Source organism: Pelmatolapia mariae, linkage group LG20 (genome assembly GCF_036321145.2).
Source record: "Pelmatolapia mariae isolate MD_Pm_ZW linkage group LG20, Pm_UMD_F_2, whole genome shotgun sequence".
Classification (NCBI taxonomy): Eukaryota; Metazoa; Chordata; class Actinopteri; order Cichliformes; family Cichlidae; genus Pelmatolapia; species Pelmatolapia mariae.
Window position 1 is genome coordinate 3364330 of NC_086244.1, and position 20373 is coordinate 3384702.

At 40.5% G+C, this 20373-nt stretch overlaps 1 protein-coding gene across 2 annotated transcripts; it reads right to left on the bottom strand.

Annotated features, from left to right (window-relative positions):
- Positions 1–268: 268 nt before the first annotated feature.
- LOC134618855 (tyrosine-protein phosphatase non-receptor type 7-like) lies at positions 269–20073 on the bottom strand. 2 transcript variants are annotated; one of them, XM_063464442.1, is made up of 11 exons: positions 19970–20073; positions 10222–10388; positions 9857–10037; positions 8995–9079; positions 8824–8903; positions 6149–6286; positions 5121–5321; positions 4143–4339; positions 2163–2276; positions 1993–2077; positions 269–927 (listed from the first exon to the last, which is right to left on the bottom strand). In XM_063464442.1, the coding sequence occupies exons 2-11, from the start codon at positions 10326–10328 to the stop codon at positions 820–822; spliced, it is 1296 nt and encodes a 431-aa protein (XP_063320512.1). In that variant the 5' UTR covers positions 10329–10388; positions 19970–20073; the 3' UTR covers positions 269–819. The 2 variants fall into 2 exon arrangements, with proteins under 2 accessions (XP_063320512.1, XP_063320511.1); XM_063464441.1 differs by lacking the exon at positions 19970–20073 and adding an exon at positions 11722–12038.
- Between the last annotated feature and the right edge of the window lie 300 nt (positions 20074–20373).

Here is a 20373-nt window from a genome sequence, read left to right on the forward strand (position 1 = left end):
ACCCTCATCTCTGGACACAAGGGTCCTTACATGTTTACCTGCTGTCCAGATATTTCCATAGGGTGTACTTACTTATTCACAGGACTTTGTTGGAAGCTTAAAACATAGAATTAAAATATTTAAACTTTCTGAAAAAATTTAATGCAGAGCTGGTCGGCGGAATGTGTCCTTTAAAAATTGCTGAGTGAAAAAGTATTTATATTCATAATTTATTGATCTGGTTGTTTTATACACATTAGTCTCTAAAGGAGATAAAAAAAACAGCAGATTTCAACAAGGCTCAAGAGGTGTTTTTGTTTCATAAATTAACAGAATGGGTCAAACAATAAGAGAGAAACATGGTGATCAAATGATTTCTGATTGTCAAACATGATGTGACAAACTGTCCTGGTCGCATTTCATGAAGAGATCTATGTGATTTGTTTTGATACCCTCAAATGTTCTGACTATTAAAAAATGTCTTCATACTTAGCAGGCCATATTTAGAGTTAAACAAATAAATGTGTGTGGTAAATAGCTGCTCGAAAAATACCACAGCCAAGCCATTGAATATTCCTGCCTTATTTTATTTAATTAGTCTGATTCAGTCTCAGTCTGTCATGAACATGATGCTTTTGATCTTCTAATTATTCCTATTCTCTGCTTGTTCAGTCAAATTGGAGCCAAACACCAGTTCTTTGGGGCCCCTGTAGGATCCTCCTCGTTCCCCCAGCCGTCCCCCTGCTGGTGCATCAGTTCTTTAAGTTCTGCTGCTGCTGCTGGCGTCTTTCTCCTTGCTTCTCCTGGACTTCTCTGAAGACACTGCTGGTTATCCAGGTTCTATGAGATCTTCCTGTTCTGTTTGCTGTGTAGCTCGAGGTTCTGCAGCTGTATGCTGACCTGGTCCTCTGGGCTCTGCTGGCTCTGAGGCAGTGTGGCAGGCTGGTTCTGGTAAATATTCAGAATTGGTACACTGTTTACAACCTCTAACCAAAAATTACAGACGCAGCTGTCCTCTGATGGCTGCTGTGGTTCAGGTGATTAAGGTGCGGCTGATGTTACATGTTTCATTGCTAACACACAAACTGTTGTTTATTTGGATTCAGTTCCAACCACATCATCCTGCCACCACAGACATGCACCACAGCACCAACTGTTGATGAAAACAGTCCCCACCAAGTTCTAACTATTTTGGTGCAAAGCGCTGTGCAGCAATGACTGCATATATTAACACTAGGCAGCAACCTGTGGCTGCAGCGCCAATAATGGCCACTCGAGGCTGGCTCTAACAGTGTGCCAATCCCCACAGACTGAATGAACAGAGTCAGTGTGGAAGTGCCTTAAAGCTGCATTTCTGGTTGTTTACAAGACTATGGGAAAACACCCTTTGGCTCCCTTTGCACTTACTGAATACAGCTCAGTACAACTTATCATGTAATTTGTGGTAGCAATTACACTTAAAAAACAGGCCACAGTAGGGTATGCTCACAGGCTTGTGATGGACAAGCCTGTGAGCCTATAGTGTCCCTCAGTATCATGCTTAGATTCAGCCACACTCCCCAGGTCTAGTTTAAAAAAACTGTGCCTTTGCACCCTGAACAATTTCTAAATTAACTTTCCAATCTAACTTTAGCTTCTCATTTAGCTCTTTACCCTCCCATTCACGTTTGTCTCTAAAAACCCACCGTTGCGCTGCCCAAAACACAGAGGCCTTTAACGACATCACACTACAACTAGTGGGTCACACCGCCACGATTGACTCCATCTTTTATATACAGTCTATGATTTGTCGCATAGGGCACATGCCCGACAACAACACCAGGACCCCCAAAAAGAGTATTTATAGTTGCTGCCACTCAATGTGCAATAAATCTACAAACACATTTAAAGAAGGAAAATCAGAAAACTAGACTTTTTGAATGATCTGTTTGTTGTTTTTAGACATTTGTATAAACCACTGGGCTCAGAGCTGAAGGCCACAGGCAGCAGTCTCAGCAGGGTGCTGCTGTGTACCTGTTTCTGCTGCAGCTGGGAGCTGTACTGGGCCAGTGTGGAGTACAAGAACTGGTACTGCTCTGAGGTCTGGATCATACCGCCCCTGCAAACGAGCAGACCACAGGTTTTAAACATGCAACTGCATGTTAAAGACGGACTGCAAAGGAAAGAGAGAGGAAAACACCCACCTGTCGAGTCGAAGCTGACAAACTGTCTCCAGGACATCAGCTTGCCCAGTTTCTCTGAGCTGCTGACAGCCGATAGTGCTGGCTATAAAACAGCCTGTCCGCCCGATACCTGCACTGTAGAGGGGAGGACAGGGGAGATGTTAGGAGAACAGCAGTGTAGATTTAGGATGAGTATTGTATTCATCCGACTCATCCATCTGTCTCATCAACACAAAGAACAAAATCTTGATCAATCAAATAATAATCAAAGTTTTTAGAGCTCCACCTTTGGATGCAGTTCTTACTTGAGAACAGGAACAATTACAAAGACTGTCTTGTGACAGTCCTACGATATTCAGCTAAAAAGCGGCTAATGTGGAGGAAATGATAGGGAAAGTTTCTAGAAAAGTTGGTACGATCCATGACCTTTGTGCTGACTTTTCTTTGAACTCAGTCACAGCAGATTTATTTACTCTTTGCTCAGAATCTCTGGTTTCTGTGTGCTTCAGGCATGCAGCAGCATATTGGTACTCAAAGACGTGTGTCAGGTCACCGCAGCCCCATCGCTTTAAACTTTTATCTGTCCTCTCTGCTGTGGTCGGCTGCTCAGTCAAGGCAGCCGTCCCTGCTCTCAGGCAGGAAGCAGCTTTCGACACATCGGCCGCGGCTCTGGTTTGACACATCGCAGTCTGTTCACCCATAACCATCACACTGCTCTCAGCGGATGTATTTCAAAAGTGGCTTATTGATGTTACTGTGCTATGCATGTTTTAACTATGTTTATGGTCCTCACTCTCCTTTATGTACACAATGTATTTTATATTTTTACTGTATTATTTTCTTTTTGGATTATTGCAAAGCACCTTCTTGTGCAAAGACGTCTATACTTCAGTTTAAAAACATGTTCCTGAATGGTCACACAGCTGCCTTGTCATCAAGCATAAGTAAACGTAAAGTTATTTTTGTAAAATTAGTTTGTAAATCAGTTATGTTTTGTGACTTCATTTGAAGCAAAATTTTTTGCACACAAGCTTTTATTTAGAAAATTCTTTTGCCCTTCCAGGGTGTGACTTGTTGCGTTTATTTCAGGCAGGAGAAAAATGAAACTGTAGCTGGTTAGCACTTAGTTCTCTTTTACCAACGTTGTTTATAAAAACATGGTGCAATGATCAACTTCTTCATTTTAATGCATAAACAGCATAAACAGCTGTTCTGTTCTCTTGTGACTTTTTCATAATGAGATTTAATTGGCCAGTGGCCTTTTCTGTGGAACCAGCTCCCAGTTTGGATTCAGGAGACAGACACGATCTCTACTTTAAAGATTAAACTTAAAACTTTCCTTTTTTAAGAAGCGTATAGTTAGGGCTGGATCAGATGACCCTGAATCCTCCCTTAGTTACACTGCGATAGACCTGCTGGGGTTTCCCATGATGCTTTGAGTGATTCTTCTTCACTCACTATGTGTTTATACACCTCTCTGCATTTAATCATAAATGATTATAAATCTCTGTCTCTCTTCCCCAGCCTGTCTTTGTCTTGTCTTCCTCCACTCATTGCTAACCAGTCACAGCAGATGGCTGCCCCTCCCTGAGCCTGTTTCCGCTGGAAGTTTCTTCCTGTTAAAGGGAGTTTTTCCTTCCCACTGTGCTTGCTTGGAGGGGATCATATGATTGTTGGAGTTTGCACTCTATTATTAAATAGTCTTTACTTTACTATGTAAAGCACCTTGAGGGGACTGTTGTTGTGATTTGGTGCTATATACTAAATAAAAATCAAATGAATTGAGTAGTAACCACTGGAGCATGACAGCAGATTTTATTTATTTGGCTAACTTGTTTATTTCTCTGAATGCTGTGAGCAAAATGAAGCGAGAGAAGCAACGCTTTAGTTGAGTAAGATATGACACCTGTCTGTGTTTCGTCAGGCTAACGTGAACTAACCAGAACCAATTTTATCCATTTTGGGAAATTACAATTTTTTTGAAGGAAAACTAAAACTGACCTGCAGTGGACGATGATTGGTCCAGGGCTGGAGGCGGGCGCAGAGACTTCCTGAGAGCTAGAGGGTGGCACGAGGGACTTGCTGTACGTCTCCACCTCTTCCACCAGCCTTAGATATGGAGCTATGCATTGTGGGATATGATGGTCAGGCCAAGATGTGAACCAGTAGTGTCTGACGTGTCGACGCTCTGAATGGAGCTGAAAGCACACAAACACACAGTTACCAAACAAAACCAGGTGCACAGACACAGGTGTTGCTGTTGGTTTTATTTTGGAAATGTGCATTTATAATAAAGCACTATTTTATTTCTTCCTAAAATTTTAAAAGTTTTTAAACCTGCTTAAGTAAACTAAACTTATCAGCAAAATGTGAATAAATAAATCTTGTTTTTTTTATTCGTTACAAAGATTTTTTTGTTAGACTGACAAGGAAATGTTAGATTAGTTCAAACTCAGAGTTCAAATTTCACCCAGAGGAATGTGATGCTTTTCACTTTTGTTTGTGGAGACATTTTAGAAAAAGTACTTTTAATATTGAAGATTTTTAATAATCACCGCTCTGAATTAGTATTTGTACCACTTGTTGAAAGCCTAACCAGCGCACAGCAATGACAAAAGTAATTTTATTTTCACTGATCGTGGTTCTGCTTTAGTTCACTCAGCTGCTTCCACTCACTGCTATAAATGTACAAATATAATAACATCTTCTAGAAGCTTTAAGAAGCTGATAAAAGCTTAAGAAATATTTCATAAGTCTGTAATCAGAGTGGTTTCACCAGAAAAACCCCCAAACACCTCTGCAGACGTCTAATCGGTTCAATCTTTGTTTAACCACAAAGCAGTTAAGCAGTGCAGCTTTGTAGAGCAGGACTGCAATAACGTCAGTCATCCATTTAGACAGCGATCTTCAGAAATGACAAACATTTAACACATGGCTTCATCTGGCTCATGGAGGTGAAATCTGCGAACTCTACTGTACCTGAATCTCCATATCTGTGATCGTGAATCCGTCTTTCTCTCGGCTGTCTTTCACTCTGATAAGGAATCTGCCGATTTGTCTCGACTCTCCTTCCTCTTCATTTTCCTTCTCCCTCTGCCCGTCCTTCTCCTCCTGGTCTTCGTCCTCCTCCTTTACCCTCTTCGTCCTGTCTCTCGGCTGTGGCCAGTACACCTCACATTTCTTCAAACAGACAAACAGCCAAGTGTTCAGATCCATAATCAGATGGATGTAGCATGAATGCACAGCTCAATGCACAGTAGAATACAAAAATAAAGTCACATTAAATGGAGTAGAAAATATACAATATAAATATTTAAACACAAAAGTTCAGAAAGGGGTCACAGCAGGGCCATGAGCATGCAACAGGTGCTAGCAGCAGTTTTCTTTAATGGACTCTGTACTACACACTCAACAATGTCAACGCTGAATTCTGCAATCATCTGTCACAACAGCAAAACTCCAACATCATGTTTACTGATGAAAGCTGGCCTGCCAATCACCCACGCAGAATTTCTTAATACAGAGGAAGCTGCGTGAGTAAACATGCATGACTAGAACTGTGGTTGTTATTTTGTGCGATATCTGTGTTGTTGTGCAACAGCGAATTCAGCTGCGACTTCTAATTTAACGTTGTCACTTTAATCAATCTCAACATTGGTGAAAAGGCACTGCTGTGCTCCATCTTGAATGCAACGGCTCCCAGTGTACTGACAGTCCACAACAATTTTGGCTGCTCATCACTCAGCCTACCTGCCAGATTTGGTACCCTGTGAGGTCATCCTGTTCCCCCAAAATAAAGTTCAGGTTGAAGTTTTGACACAATGGAGGAGATGCAATGAAGTGAGCACAACCAGGGAGTGTCTCAAGAGTGACAGCAGTGCAGAGGAGGGTGTGTCGCTGCATAATGTCACTACTTCAGATTGTTATTCCATAAATTTGCGATGCAGCACAGCTATTACACAAAAGGATGAAATGAACACAGGGAAACAACACTTGTGTCTCCTCACCTCGTTGTTCTCCTTCAGCCTCGTAACCATGACGATGATACTGCTCCTCTCCTGCCACACCATGTCCCAGAAGTCTCCCACGGTGTGCACCATGGGCCCCTGGGTAGCAATGTAGGCCCTGGGAGCCCCTTTGTAGCCCTGCCACATAAAGAGCATCAAATCTCACAACAATCAGTCAGTAAACTTTCTCACAGTTTAATGCTTTACTCTGAGGTCAATACCAGGACACTAGAACCACTGGAGGTTCTAGTGTCAAAAATTGAAGTATAGGAAAGAAACATTTAATGATATTTTGGAGGAAACTGAGACTTTAGTTGTCAAATAAAATAAAAAGAAAGTCCACAGAGTTCTGTACTTGTGGTAGCGACATCTAGGGGACACCTTTTCAGCATCGTAGCTGCAGCAGTTGTGTCTTTGAGACAAGGCACAGTTCACCCAGCCTTGATGCCACAGTTTAAAGCATGTTTTACATCCTAATTTCTATTTTAGTGTTCTCTGTTTCAATCTCAGCTCTGATTAGGTGACTGACAAGCGCATTTGCTGACTTGTGGACCGGGCCTTTCCAGACCAGCTCTCTCTCCAACCTGCTGCAGGAGCAGGTTTGAGGTGCTTGGTATATTCTTTATTCATTTGTTTGCAATAAACCTTTAGGCTTGCACAAATCAACTATGAGGTATTTTCCAGCAGAGCTGGATGCACTCTGACCGTTTTCTTTGTGTTGTTTCATTTCTCAGGTTGGTATAAATGGATGCAAATGCAGATTAAGAAATGTCACTTGTTGTTTTTGTCACATACATTCATCATATGCCCTAGACTTCTAAAACCACCCTGGCCTCACAGGGCAGGAAGTGAATGATTCAGATTCAATAACAACTGTCAAGTGTCCAACCAGCACGCCACCAAATATTACCGGAGTTTAACTGAACGGGCAAATGAATGAATGCTGCTTTTTACTTGTTGTTGCACATCAGCAGAGGCAGCAGGTGCTTTACGAAAACTGTCAAAAAGCTTGTGATTAACAACACAGGCACACACTCCACAAACACACACAAATTGAGCTGAGGCTGCACAGTGTGAGGGATGCGTGGGCCGTAAGGGAAGACAGGGGGAGGGGGAGTCGGGGACATGTCACTTCCTCCCTCACTTCCTGTGGTTTTCCTGGTTGCAAACTCCCACGCTGACAAACCGACGGCTCATATCTGAGTTTCTGTTTGTTTAGCTGTCCAACACACACACACACACACACACACACACACACACACACACACACACACACACACACACACACACACACACACACACACACGGACACACACAAACAAGAAGACACCCACGCAGAGTGACAGCGCTGTCACACACTCTATCAGCTTGTTTCCTTTTTAATAAAACCCTGAAGGAAACATATTTTCTTTACTGTCACTTGACTCATTTAATCCAGGACTAAGTAATAAAATGAAACGGCTCAAATGAAAGAAAAGACATTGTTACTGAACCTGTGATCTCAATGACAATAGCTATTTTCAAACAACTTTATCTGCAGTATATTTTTTCAAGTATAGATAATAAATATACACTCATAGAAGACGCAGCAGCCCTGAAGATGGCAGCCCAGACTCTGACAGTGCAAGCCTTTAAAAGCTCCTAATCATCCTAATCATAATGTTAGAGTTAGGAGAAATGATTCAGTTTCTCTCTGCTGCGGTACGGCAAGGATCAATGTGATAAGGACCTCTGACACGTCTTTTTTAAACCACCATGAGCCTGAATTAAAAAGCTTCTTAACCGTCACTTTCTGTCTTTTTTTCTGTTTTTAGGAACAACACTGGAAATAAGTCATGGAAATTTCATAGGAAGCAGCCATCGGAAGATGGAAAGGATGGACATAGTCAGCAACAATATGTTTATGTTTATGTTCTTTATGCCAAATTCTGACCACACCATCCGACTGTTGCAGCAGAAAACATGTCGGCGGTCTCGTTAGACCAGGCAACCTTCTGCTTTCCAGAATACTTAACGTGGTCTTCTGCTGCTGTAGCCCACCTGCTTCAGGTTTCCACATGTTGTGCATTTCCTGATGCTCTTCTGCGTACCTTGGCTGAAACGTGGTTATTTGAGTTACTGTTGCCTTCCTATCAGCTCAAACCAGTCCGGTCATTCACCTTTGACCTCTGGCATCAATGGGGGATTTTCACCCTGAGAACTTCCACTCACTGGATGTTTTCTCTTTTTATGACTTTTTTTACTCTGTGTGTGAAAATCCCAGTATTTCTCAGCAGTTCCTGAAATAGCTGCCATATTCAAATTCACTTAAATGACCTTTCTTCCCTATTCTGATGCTCAGAGTGAACTTCACCAGATCATCTTGACCACATGTCCAGATCCCTTGAGCTTCTTTCCTGTGATTGGCTTAGATGTTTGCTGATGAATGTATACTATCAATTTTTATTTAAATACAAAATATATTAGTTCCAGAAAATATATCACACTTTTCATTAAACCATTAAAATTAGCAACTAAAACCACAAAAGCACAACATGCTCATTTGTGCTGAGACAAAAAAGGAGATTACAGAGACCTGATGTGGTCGCTGGGAAAGGGCCACCTGACATAGAGTGTGAGATGACAGAAATCTGTGGGGTTAGTTGACTTGGTAAGAAATAATGTTAGACTCTTACCCTGATGTAGTTGGCGTTGATGTAGCGATCAGGCCCAGGTTCATCGTCCGGGTTCCTCAGGATCACTCGGCTCTCAGGGTCTAAAGACAAACATACATATAACGCACGGTGATAAATGGGAATAAACACATCAAGAGCTTTTCTACTGAGGTGAGACAGACAGGAACTGACTGGGGAGGATGGTTTTGTATCGGTCTTTCATCATGTGTCCCGGAACATCAAGGTCAGCAGCGTTCACAAAGTTCGGAGGGATCTTCTGTTGGGGAGACGGGAATATTAATGAATGTTAAAACTGTCCTGAAAGTTGGAGAGTTTAACAGTCTCAGAAAGGCTATTCCATACCTGCTAGAAAGCACTAATTCTGGAGTAAATGTTCAGGATTTTAAGTTAATTGGTGGATCTGATGTTTTCTAGATATCTTAGCTTTGCTTTTGTACTGCAGGTACATACAGTCAAACAAACAGGAAGGACAGGAGGAAGGTAAAAAATTTCATAGACATTTGTTTTCAACTGTTTTGAGCAAAAGACTCCAATAAAGACTTCACAATATGAGCAATTTGAGAGGTTTTCCATACTCCATGACAGTACAAAGTGCAACACAAAGTGAATATGCTCCACTGTGTCAAAACCTGAACTTGAACATTAGTTTCAGAATGCAACCCCATCATCCTGAGCTGATGAGCCATCTGCGGTGTTTATCTTTTACAGTGAAGACTAATATTCTGCCATTTGGACTGTGCTTTGTTTCTGCAGAACAGGCTGCCATCAGCAGTGACAATCATCAACATGAAAGTTGGGCCAGTTTAGACTTTGACACAGTGCTGCTTGTAAGACATGAAGCAAATCACAAATCTACTGAAGGTAGACCTAAAAACACGTTCAATCCAGAATCAGCAGTTACTGCTGGCATCTGTTACATGCACAGCAGGAACAGTTCAAAGTCCTGCAGTTATTTAGTTTGTTTCACCTCATATTTTCCTTTTGTTCTTGCTTAATTTTAATGTGTTGAATGTTTGCAATGTTTTGAGTGTACCTGGTACTCTACATTCAGCGTATTTGTGTCAATGGCAGCTTCCTGCAGCAGCTTGTGTGTGAGTGGTCGTGAGGAGGTGTGAAGCAGCTGAAGCCACACCTCCTTTGGGGTGGAGACAGAACAGACAGTCTCCACCCCCAAAGTGTTCACATCCAAAAGGAGAGACAAATTAGAGCCCCGCCTGCAAAATAAGAAAACATTCAAGAGAAAAAAGATGATTGATAGCAATTTTAAACTAACTAAAGAAAACATATATTCAGAGTTTTAAAAATCACATTTTAGTCACAAAAGTGTAAATTAAAAAAATTACATTTTTAGAGGACTGAGGATTTTAGAAAGCAAGATTATGCTTAGTTAATACTCACCTCTCCTGGAGCCGGACTGAAGCTTTGCGAGGAGGTGTGGTCAAGGGTGGGGGTGTCACTGGTTCCTCAGCAGGAGGGGAGGCGGAGTGCACTGCTGACATGCTCATGGTGAGTATAGGTGTATTTCAGTGGTTGGGTCCTCCTTATCTGCTCCTCACCACAGCATGCTGCAGTACAGAGAGAGAAGGAGCTTTAATATCACCACATCATTTAGTTTTTCAGTAGCCAGGAAGCAGGATAGGCTGGCAGAGTGATCCTGTGAATCAGAGCTGCTGATGACCAATCAGCAGCCACTATGCTCAAGCGTCACTGCACCCACCAAGTCTGCTGAACTCTGGGAAAAGAAGTACACACTGTTTCTGAAGTTAATTTGCAGTCTAAACTGTAGATAAATGATTTTGGAAGTTTTTTCTTGTTTTTTCTGTAAATGTGTAAAACTGCTTCACAAAAAATTAAGACGTCATAAAGGTGACGTTCAAGTGTAAAATCAGCCAGTGAGATCTACAAAAAATGTAAAACAGGCTTAAGTGACTTGCCAACACACGTAAGAAAGATTGAGAAAGATTGCTGACTGGGAATTACGTTTAAAGCAACACCAAAGTGTTTTAACCTCTGTTTTCGACCGTGGCGTGAAAAAACGGCCTGTTTTGATATGAGACACAGAATATAAACCATGAAGAAGAAGACAGAGGCTCTCTTTACCAGCCTCAGTGAGATAAACCTTGCTGGAATTTCAGCTGTTTTTTTACACTTTTATGCAAACTGTGAACCCATTTTCACATAAATTTCCTTATAAATGACTTTCTGTGAGTTCACATCCACTCTTAGTGCATTATTACTATTAGACTGATGCATCCTGATAACTAATTGAATTTCTGAATAGATGATCATGCTTCTGGTGCTGCTTCTGTTGTATTCCTGTTAGTGTTCTGCTCCTGTGCATTTTGGATCAGCAGTAGTTATTCTTGGCTCTAGTCTGGCAAAGATTCAGGTCAATTTTGCCTCTAGCCCAACCTGGTTGAGTGACAACATAAGTCTAGGCACGTCAGGAAGAAATACGAAGACATTAGCAGCTTTTATCATGTAATTATGGTCACAGTATCTCAGAATGCATCATAAGAGAAAAAATACTGAATATGACTGAATATGACTCATGGGCCTGTAGTACAACAGATATTTCCCACTGCTTTTTATAACAGCCTACAGTGCAAGCACTGTATGAAAAATCATGCAATAATATCTGAGAACCTGTATTGTCATTGTTATTATAGCAGAATGCAGGCAGCATAAGATGAATGACAGTTACAGTCCCATGCTGAAACATGTGGCTCTGCAACTGCACGACTTAACTGTATAAAATTAGAGAAGCTACAGTGCAAAAAACTGAATAAAGCGGCATTTGGAGATTTTTGTCTCTTTTAGTTCACACTTCCTGCATTTTTTAGTCTCAGCCTTTTTGTTGGCCAGTTTTCCAAAAACAGAAAGTGTGTTTGCACTCACCATTCTGTTCCTCTGTTGCTTCTCAGGTTCACTTTAACTTAAATTTCTGTTCTGTTTTGTCATTCAGGAGTTTCCAAACAAAATAAGAAGATCACACTCCACGTGTCGCTGCTGACAGCCCTCGTGATCGCAACAGTTCGTTGTTGTCATCTGACATGCTGAACAAATTATTAATGCGATGATGAGGCAGCGCTCTCGTCAGACGCAGCACAGATCTGTCATCAGTACCCGACAGACGAGACCCGATGAGCGCTGGTAGCAAACTCAACCTGCCTGAACCCTGATGAAGTGAAAACAAGTGTGTGTAAATAAGTGTGTCTGTGTTTGTGTGCGTGTGTTGTCACTGTTCAGTGTGTTTCCACATCAGTTCGGACCTGAAACGTTTCAGCGTGTCTCCATCGGAAGAGTTTCCTCATAGCAGGAAGTCAGCACGCCCACACTTACTCAACACACTCATACAAACACACGCCTCAGTCAATAGACTCAAACGTAAAGGCCAGACTTACATAGATTACTATTTTGATTTTTTAGACTGAATTGAACTTCACAAAATGTGTTTCTTTAGAAAGCTGTAGAGAGGTTGTGCTCGATGCTGTTGTTATGCAACTCGATCCATGAGTCAAAACTCTACCACGAGCTTAGCAAAGTTTGGATGATTCACAGAGACGCAATAGACACATTAATGGGAAACACAGCAGGCTGGAATAAACCAGAATTACAAATCAACACGTACATTATCTGTGCATTCACAGAACTGGTTTAAGTTCTCAGAAGTGCTGTTTAACAGAGAATCAAGATAGGAGTTAGATGGAAATGGACAATCGAGTTTCACCAGATTTTCATGGATGTCAAACATTCTCGTCTTGCTGTAATGAATTTTTGTTTTCTTTTTGTGCACGGCTCATTTGGGCTTTTACCTAGAAAACAGTAAATGTCATAAGAACCCCAGAGTGCAAACTGACAATAAAAAAAAAAGCATATTAACGCTATCTGGCTGCAGAGGCACCTTATCTCTTTGGTTATGGTTTAAGTAATTCCTGATAATCTTCAAATATGTGACCATTGATTGTAACTTGATATCAAGCCCAGATGTGTTAAGATGTTCATGTTTGCTTTATTAATCTGAAAAGGAAACTGAGGACAAACTGAGTAAAAACAACACAAATAAAAGTGAATCATTCTGATCTAAAGGCAAGAATAAAGAGAGCTATAAAGGATAATCAGTAATAAATAACGGATATAAAAATTGGGTTTAATGTTAGGGAGGAATTATTTGTTCCTCTGTGCTTTAATCTGGACCTCGGGACAGTTGGGGGCATTTGTTCGGCAGACCTCAGGGATCTTGACATAATGTGTAAACTTAAAAGATCACAGAGGTAAGACGGTGCAAACCCATGCAAACTCTGGCAGTTGGTGGAGGAACTCTAATATGGGGGACATTTAGTCTCGCTTGCATCTGACAATTAATAACTGTCCCGCAGCGTTTTGGACCAGCTGCAGTCGGCTAAGCAGTGACTGACTGACACCTGAATAAAGACTCTTACAGTCGAGGTGAAATGAATGCACAGGTAACGCTCTCAAAGTCTCTGAAACAGCAGAAAGATTTCATTTTTGTGAGTAGCTGGAGATGAAAGAAGCTAGCTTTGATGACAGCATTCACGTGTTTGTTCCTCGCAAAGTGCTTTTTATAAATGTTTAAAGAACCGAGGTCACAGAGGTCAGGAAACATCTGAAACATGTAAGTGTGACAAATATGCAAGAAATCAGGAACAGAGAGGCGACTTCACAGCACTGCATATTTTCAGGTTCCTGACAAAATGAACTTATTATGCTGAATCGTGCACACATCGGAATTCTTCTGTCACCTAACTAGAAAACTTTATTAATGTTGCAGCTGGAGGTGATTTTACTACTTCCATATTTCTGGGTACATTTTGAATGCAGCATAACATATGAGTTGATTTACATTTCAAAATCTGCAGTTTTAAAATAAATGGTATTGAGTGCAAAGCACTTTGTTTATATTTGAAGTACAGTGCAACGCGCCATAACATAAAGATGCTAATGTATTACATTACATTCCTCTGCTGGTCCTATCTATTCTGTCATCCAATCATGTCGAGGATTGTAAGGTTAATTGTTTGTTAGTCCTACAATCCACACACACATGCACACACACACACACATGAACACCCCCCCTCCCCTCCTGGACACACCCCTGGCCATAGCAAACGCTAAATCTTCAGGAGGTTGCTTGTTGTGCACAACATTTTCCTGGAAACACTGCGTCCTCTCGAGCTTCTAATTACACTCATGTAACAAATTTAAAACAATTTGTTGCTCTGGATTATATTTATAGTTAAAAGTACTCATCTTTTTAGGTCCCATGAGATAAAACATGGGACAGTTATCGAAGAGTTATCGAAGGTTTTCAGAGATAAGAAGAGAAGAATGTCTTAAATTGATCAAGCTTACCAGATGTTTCTTAGCCATGATGTTCTGTGTAATTCAGGTCTGTAAGATGTAAATCCGTCTCTGATACTGAAGCTCCTGCTCACTTTACTCGCACAACTAATAAACTAACCAGCAGCTCAACAAATCACTAACTAGCACTGGAATAAATGGGCGCTCTCCATTTGTTCTCTCTCTTTCCCACCTTCCTCAAATGAAACAGATTACTTACTGACACACCGGGGGCAAGAAGAAACAAGCGAACAGAGAGGGAAAGTGATAGTAAACGAGGGAGAAAAAACAGAACATTCGGTAAAAGAGAGAGAAAAAGCAGCAGGAATAGACTTGTCCTGTTTTTCTGGCTGTTATTACCTTGGTTCAAGGTGTGCAGGTAGAGAGGGAGAGGCAGAGAGACCTGAGGGAAGAGAGAGAAAGAGAGAGAGAAAGAGTGAGAGGGAAAATTAGTCAGAAAGAAAAAGAAGAAAAAAGAGATGGAGAGATAATGAAAGAGAGGAAGAGTGAAATGCTCCGGGCGTTGATTATTAACACACCAGCAACAGCTGCTCATGAATCATTCATGTCAAATCACACAGCACATCGCTAACAGCAGCAGTACAGGAACATGCACTAATATAACACGCATTCATATAAAACAGCAAAATAACAAACAGGAATATTAGCCTGCACCCCCTGACACTGATGGCTATTTACCACAGAGGAAACTTAAAAGTCAACCCTTTTTATGAGAAAACACTGACTCAACCTCACACCTCCACACTGTTTTTCACTCGTCGCTCAACAATGGAAAATTCTGTCCTTTGGACCTTTGAACCCCAAATGTGTGACTTTGTTTAAAGGACATTCTGCTCCTTTAGAACATTTTTATTTTGTTTTATCGTGAAACTCCACTTGAGCCACCTGTTTTATCTCCCATCTCCCTAAAAGCTCACTTTTGACTGGGCTCTTTCTGGAAGCCTTCCGAAGAGCAGCACACTGTACTTATGAGCTGCTGTCATTCGTTTTAATCTCAATATGACTTTAAATTGGAGAAATAAAGAATGTAATACTAGGCATTTTAATCCACCTGTTGAAGTGGAGAGCATGTGGGACTGGATCAGTGCAGAGGGGAATCAGCAGCAACTGTTTGCTTTGTTACAAAAGCAATTATGTATCTATGCTGCACCACACTTACTGTAGTCAGCACAAAAATGTTGATTTTCTTTCCGAAATATATACAGTCAGGTCCATAAATATTGGGACATCGACACAATTCTAACATTTTTGGCTCTATACACAACCACAATGGATTCCAAATGAAACGAACAAGATGTGCTTTAACTGCAGACTGTCTGCTTTTATTTGAGGGTATTTACATCCAAATCAGGTGAACAGTATAGGAATTATGACAGTTTGTATATGTGCCTCCCACTTCTTAAGGGACCAAAAGTAATGGGACAATTGGCTTCTCAGCTGTTCCATGGCCAGGTGTGTGTTATTCCCTCATTACCCCAATTACAATGAACAAATAAAAGGTCCAGAGTTCATTTCAAGTGTGCTGTTTGCTTTTTGAACCTGTTGCTGTCAACTGCCAGGATGAGATCCAAAGAGCTGTCACTACCAGTGAAGCAAGCCATCATTAGGCTGAAAAAAACAAAACAAACCCATCAGAGAGATTGCAAAAACATCAGGCGTGGCCAAAACAACTGTTTAGAACATTCCCAAAAAGAAGGAACGCACTGGTGAGCTCAGCAACACCAAAAGACCCGGAAGACCACGGGACACAACTGTGGTGGATGACCAAAGAATCCTTTCCCTGGTGAAGAAAACACCCTTCACAACAGTTGGCCAGATCAAGAACACTCTCTAGGAGGCAGGTGTATGTGCGTCAGAGTCAACAATCAAGAGAAGACTCCACCAGTGTGAATACAGAGGGTTCACCACAAGATGTAAACCTTTGGTGAGCCCCAAAAACAGGCAGGCCAGATTAGAGTTTGCCAAACGACATCTGAAAAAGCCGTCGCAGTTCTGGAACAACATCCTATGGACAGATGAGACCAACATCAACTTGTACCAGAGTGATGGGAAGAGAAGAATATGGAGAAGGAAAGGAACTGCTCATGATCCTAAGCATACCACCTCATTAGTGAAGCATTGGGGTGGAAGTGTCATGGCGTGGGCATGTATGGCTGCCAGTGGAACTGGTTCTCTTGTATTTATTGATGATGTGACTGCTGACAAAAGCAGCACAATGAATTCTGAAGTGTTTCGTGCAATATTATCTGCTCATATTCAGACAAATGCTTCAAAACTCATTGGACGGCGCTTCACAGTGCAGGTGGACAGCGACCCAAAGCATACTGCAAAAGCAACCAAAGAGTTTTTGAAGGGAAAGAAGTGGACTGTTTTGCAATGGCCAAGTCAATCACCTGACCTGAATCCGATTGAGCATGTATTTCACTTGCTGAAGACAAAACTGAAGGGAAAATGCCCCAAGAACAAGCAGGAACTGAAGACTGTTGCAGTAGAGGCCTGGCAGAGCATCACCAGGGATGAAACCCGGCGTCTGGTGATGTCTATGTGTTCCAGACTTCAGGCTGTGATTGACTGTAAAGGATTTGCAACCAAGTATTAAAAAATGAATGTTTGATTTATGGTTCTTATTCTGTCCCATTACTTTTGGTCCCTCAAGAAGTGGGAGGCACATTTGCAAACTGTTGTAATTCCTACACCGTTCACCTGATTTGGATGTAAATACCCTCAAATAAAAGCAGACAGTCTGCAGTTAAAGCATGTCTTGTTCGTTTCATTTGGAATCCATTGTGGTGGTGTATAGAGCCAAAAATGTTAGAATTGTGTCGATGTCCCAATATTTATGGACCTGACTGTATCTCTAGTAATATTCAAGATATTCTTCCTACATCCAAGTAGAAGGGTTAGGTCAGGCTTTCTAGAAAATATTGTGAAATTAACAGAGCAAAACAAACCTAGCATTAATCTTACAGACGCGTTTAAAACCTGCATTCAGACAGGCTAAATAGTCACTGGAGCCTAAAGACAAGTGGAAGCTAAATTTACTTGAACTTTTACACGCTTGCTAACAAAGACTGAGAAGTTTGCCCGTATTACTTTACATATTCTATATTAGGATATTAAAAACAGTAACAGAAACGATTGTAATCTTACTCAAATCATTTATGGAGCCATAAACTCCACATTTGAGTCACCTGGAAACATGTAAAACTCATCTGGAGATTTTTCAGTAGGTTGCAGATCAAAGAGTTCATTTTAGCTTCCAGCAACTTTTCTCTTTTTGGCTAAAAAAACAAATGGCCTGCTTTTATTTTCGTCAGAAATGATGGATGCATTCTTCCATTTAACTAATAGGGGCTGATGCTCATCCTAATTTTGAGAAAAAGGGACTTGAATTTCACTTTCACTAAGTGGAATTTAAGTGAAGTTAAAGGGGTGAATGCTCGGGGAGTCTGGACTTCATTACCAAATCCTCACAGCCAGTCACCACTGCGCTAATGAAAATATGCAAGACTGTCGTCTCAATTTCAATCATGTTTTGGTAAGAGAAGTTAAGCACTATGTATTTTCATACTGTCTTATACCATCCATCCATATTTCTATGCCATGTTATATTATATTCATATCATACTTACTCAGGAGCAGAGGTACAATAAGAGAACAGTCTACACAGGAGAACCCCTGAGGATTAATAACTGGGCTTTAAGTTGCTCTTAGATGTCTGAAAACTTCATGTTACCAAGAAGCAAAAGGTAAATATTTGCAGCATTTCTTCTGGGTGCTAATGTGCAAATTTTCAAGGCAGTCTATAATCAAATACTAAAAAAATATATAAACTTTGCTGCTTCTTCCTTTGAATTATATAAAAAGGTTTGAATGACGTGTTTTGTATTTTAGCAGCACAGCGATGCAGAGATTAGCTCCATGAGTTCCTGTTGCCTCACAGCGATAATGTTCTGGCTTTAAATCTATCTTTGTGGTTGCTGTAGGTGGAGATGTGAGATAAATAAAGCTGATTGGTCAGCAAGTCTGTAAAAGTGATAAACTGATGACCATCCATTTGAAATTTTTCTAGTTTTGCATCATTTTAAAAAAAAAGAAAAAAGTCAGGTTACATTAACGTACAAATTTCCACCAGCAGTTTCCAGCTGTTATCTTTTCACAACGACAAATACTCCGTGTGAAATGTCTCACAGCAGAAGTTTCTTTACCTCCAATGGTACAAGATAGTATTTTGTTTTTTGAAAGAGTGCTATACAACAAACTCTGAGTCATGTGTTACTGGAAAAAATACTGGGCTGAAGTCTGAAGTTTAATAATAACAAGTAATCTGCAATAAACACAAAGATGAGTGACAATAGAAAACAAAACTGTTAATGAGTTTTACTAATGATTCTGTTTCTGGAGCGCTTCCAGAGCAAATGAACGCAACTCATCCAAAAGACTTCCAGGGTTTAATATGTCAGGTTGGTTTGAGTTGATATTTAGTAACTGAGAGCCAGCGTAAGAATAAAGCGTAAGAATCACCCACCTTACATGCTGGAAGAGAATACTCCCATTAGGACAGGGTCAGATTTTCCCTTCGCTACTTATCTGTATTTATTACAGGTGACATAAAAAGCCGAGTGGCCAAGAATCACATCACACGGGCAAATACTGAACCCACGGTGCATGTCATTCATGTCATTATGCTCCCACATTTACTAACCACCCACAAACTGCAACACTCCCCAATATCAAAACACTTTACTCAGTGTGAAAACACTGAAAGATTATTTACAGCTAATTAGAACCCAGATTGGTCCATAAAGGGTTTTGAAAGGTTCCTGGTACATTGATAACATCACTTAATACAGTAATATTATTTTGTTCAGTATTTATAAAAAACAGCCTGCTGGGAATAAACAGTAATGGTGCAGTTATAGTTAGTATAGGTAGTTGACTGTACTTTACTGCAGTAGCTTTTGTAAAGAGTTTTGAGTGATCTATTTACATTTTGTGACTTCTTTATGCCATCAACTTCACATTTTACCAATGAAAACAATATTTGCAATGAGATCACAGTTATGATTTTTATCATGTTATCTGAAACAGTTAACATCAGCAGAAATATGTATTCACTCGGTCGTGGCCGGGCTCAGTATTGCTGTAAAACAACCTGCAATTAAAAATTTTGAAATTACTTTAAAGTGGGAGGAGAAGACGCTTCACATCTAAAGCATATTTGTGAAAGTTTCACTGCTCACGGTTTTCACAAACAGCTGTTCCAGAAATTAAGGCACAAATTTGTTCAGATTGAATTAACCAATGTAAATAATAACAATAATTCATGCATTTACCTTTTTTTGCAGTATATTTTGCCAGGTTTTGTTTAAACATTCTATAAATCTACAATAAACAATAACATTTAATTTTATTATCTTGATTTTTCCACAATGCATGTAAAATATATTTATAGGAATAAAATTTTTATATAAGAATCCTATTTATATCTTTTTTTTATATACATGTAAAAGTAATATTTAGTCTGAACTCACATATTATTCTCAGTAGATCTATGTATAAAATATTATATTAGTGCTTTACGTGGACTGAAACAGATTTACCTTCGTTTTTAGCATCCAGCAGTAATGATTGCATAAACTTTGTATGATAAAAGTTTGTCTTTCATATTGTATTCCTGTTATAAGTATGTCCATCACAAATATCTCACACTGCATCCACACTCAGGTTGCCAAGTTTTCACCCCCCTCCTCCTCCTCCTCACCTCTCTGAGATTCCCTGTATCCTTCGATCCTTCCTTCCCGCCTTTCTGGTCTTCCTCCTCCTCTCCTCTTCTTTCTTCTTCTCTGTTCTCTTCTTCCGTCTCTCTCATCTGTTGCTGTTGCTTTCTGTTGTTCTCTCTTTACTTCTACCTTCGCCGCCACTTCCTTTTCTGCATCCACCCACTCACTCATTACCACACACACACACACACACACACACACATTTTTTGCGTACACATACGCTTTCTATTCCCCTCGTCCAAGGTTATGGGTCCCCCTTAGACTGCACGCCACAGGCTTTAACTCTGTCTGTGTATTTATTTGGTGTGTGTGTTTGAGGCTATCAGCAGTGTTTCACAGTGGGGCTGTACAAACTGATTTCCACATCTTTTTTCTCTCCAGCTGT

Excerpts from the sequence above, each read along its gene's own strand:
- LOC134618855 (XM_063464442.1), bottom strand. The coding sequence starts at position 10,328 with ATGAGCATGTCAGCAGTGCACTCCGCCTCCCCTCCTGCTGAGGAACCA. Across the intron at positions 6,287-8,823 it reads TCAACGCCAACTACATCAGG|GGCTACAAAGGGGCTCCCAG; the intron begins GTAAGAGTCTAA and ends TTTATGTGGCAG. Across the intron at positions 928-1,992 it reads CCCAGCTGCAGCAGAAACAG|AACCAGCCTGCCACACTGCC; the intron begins GTACACAGCAGC and ends AATATTTACCAG.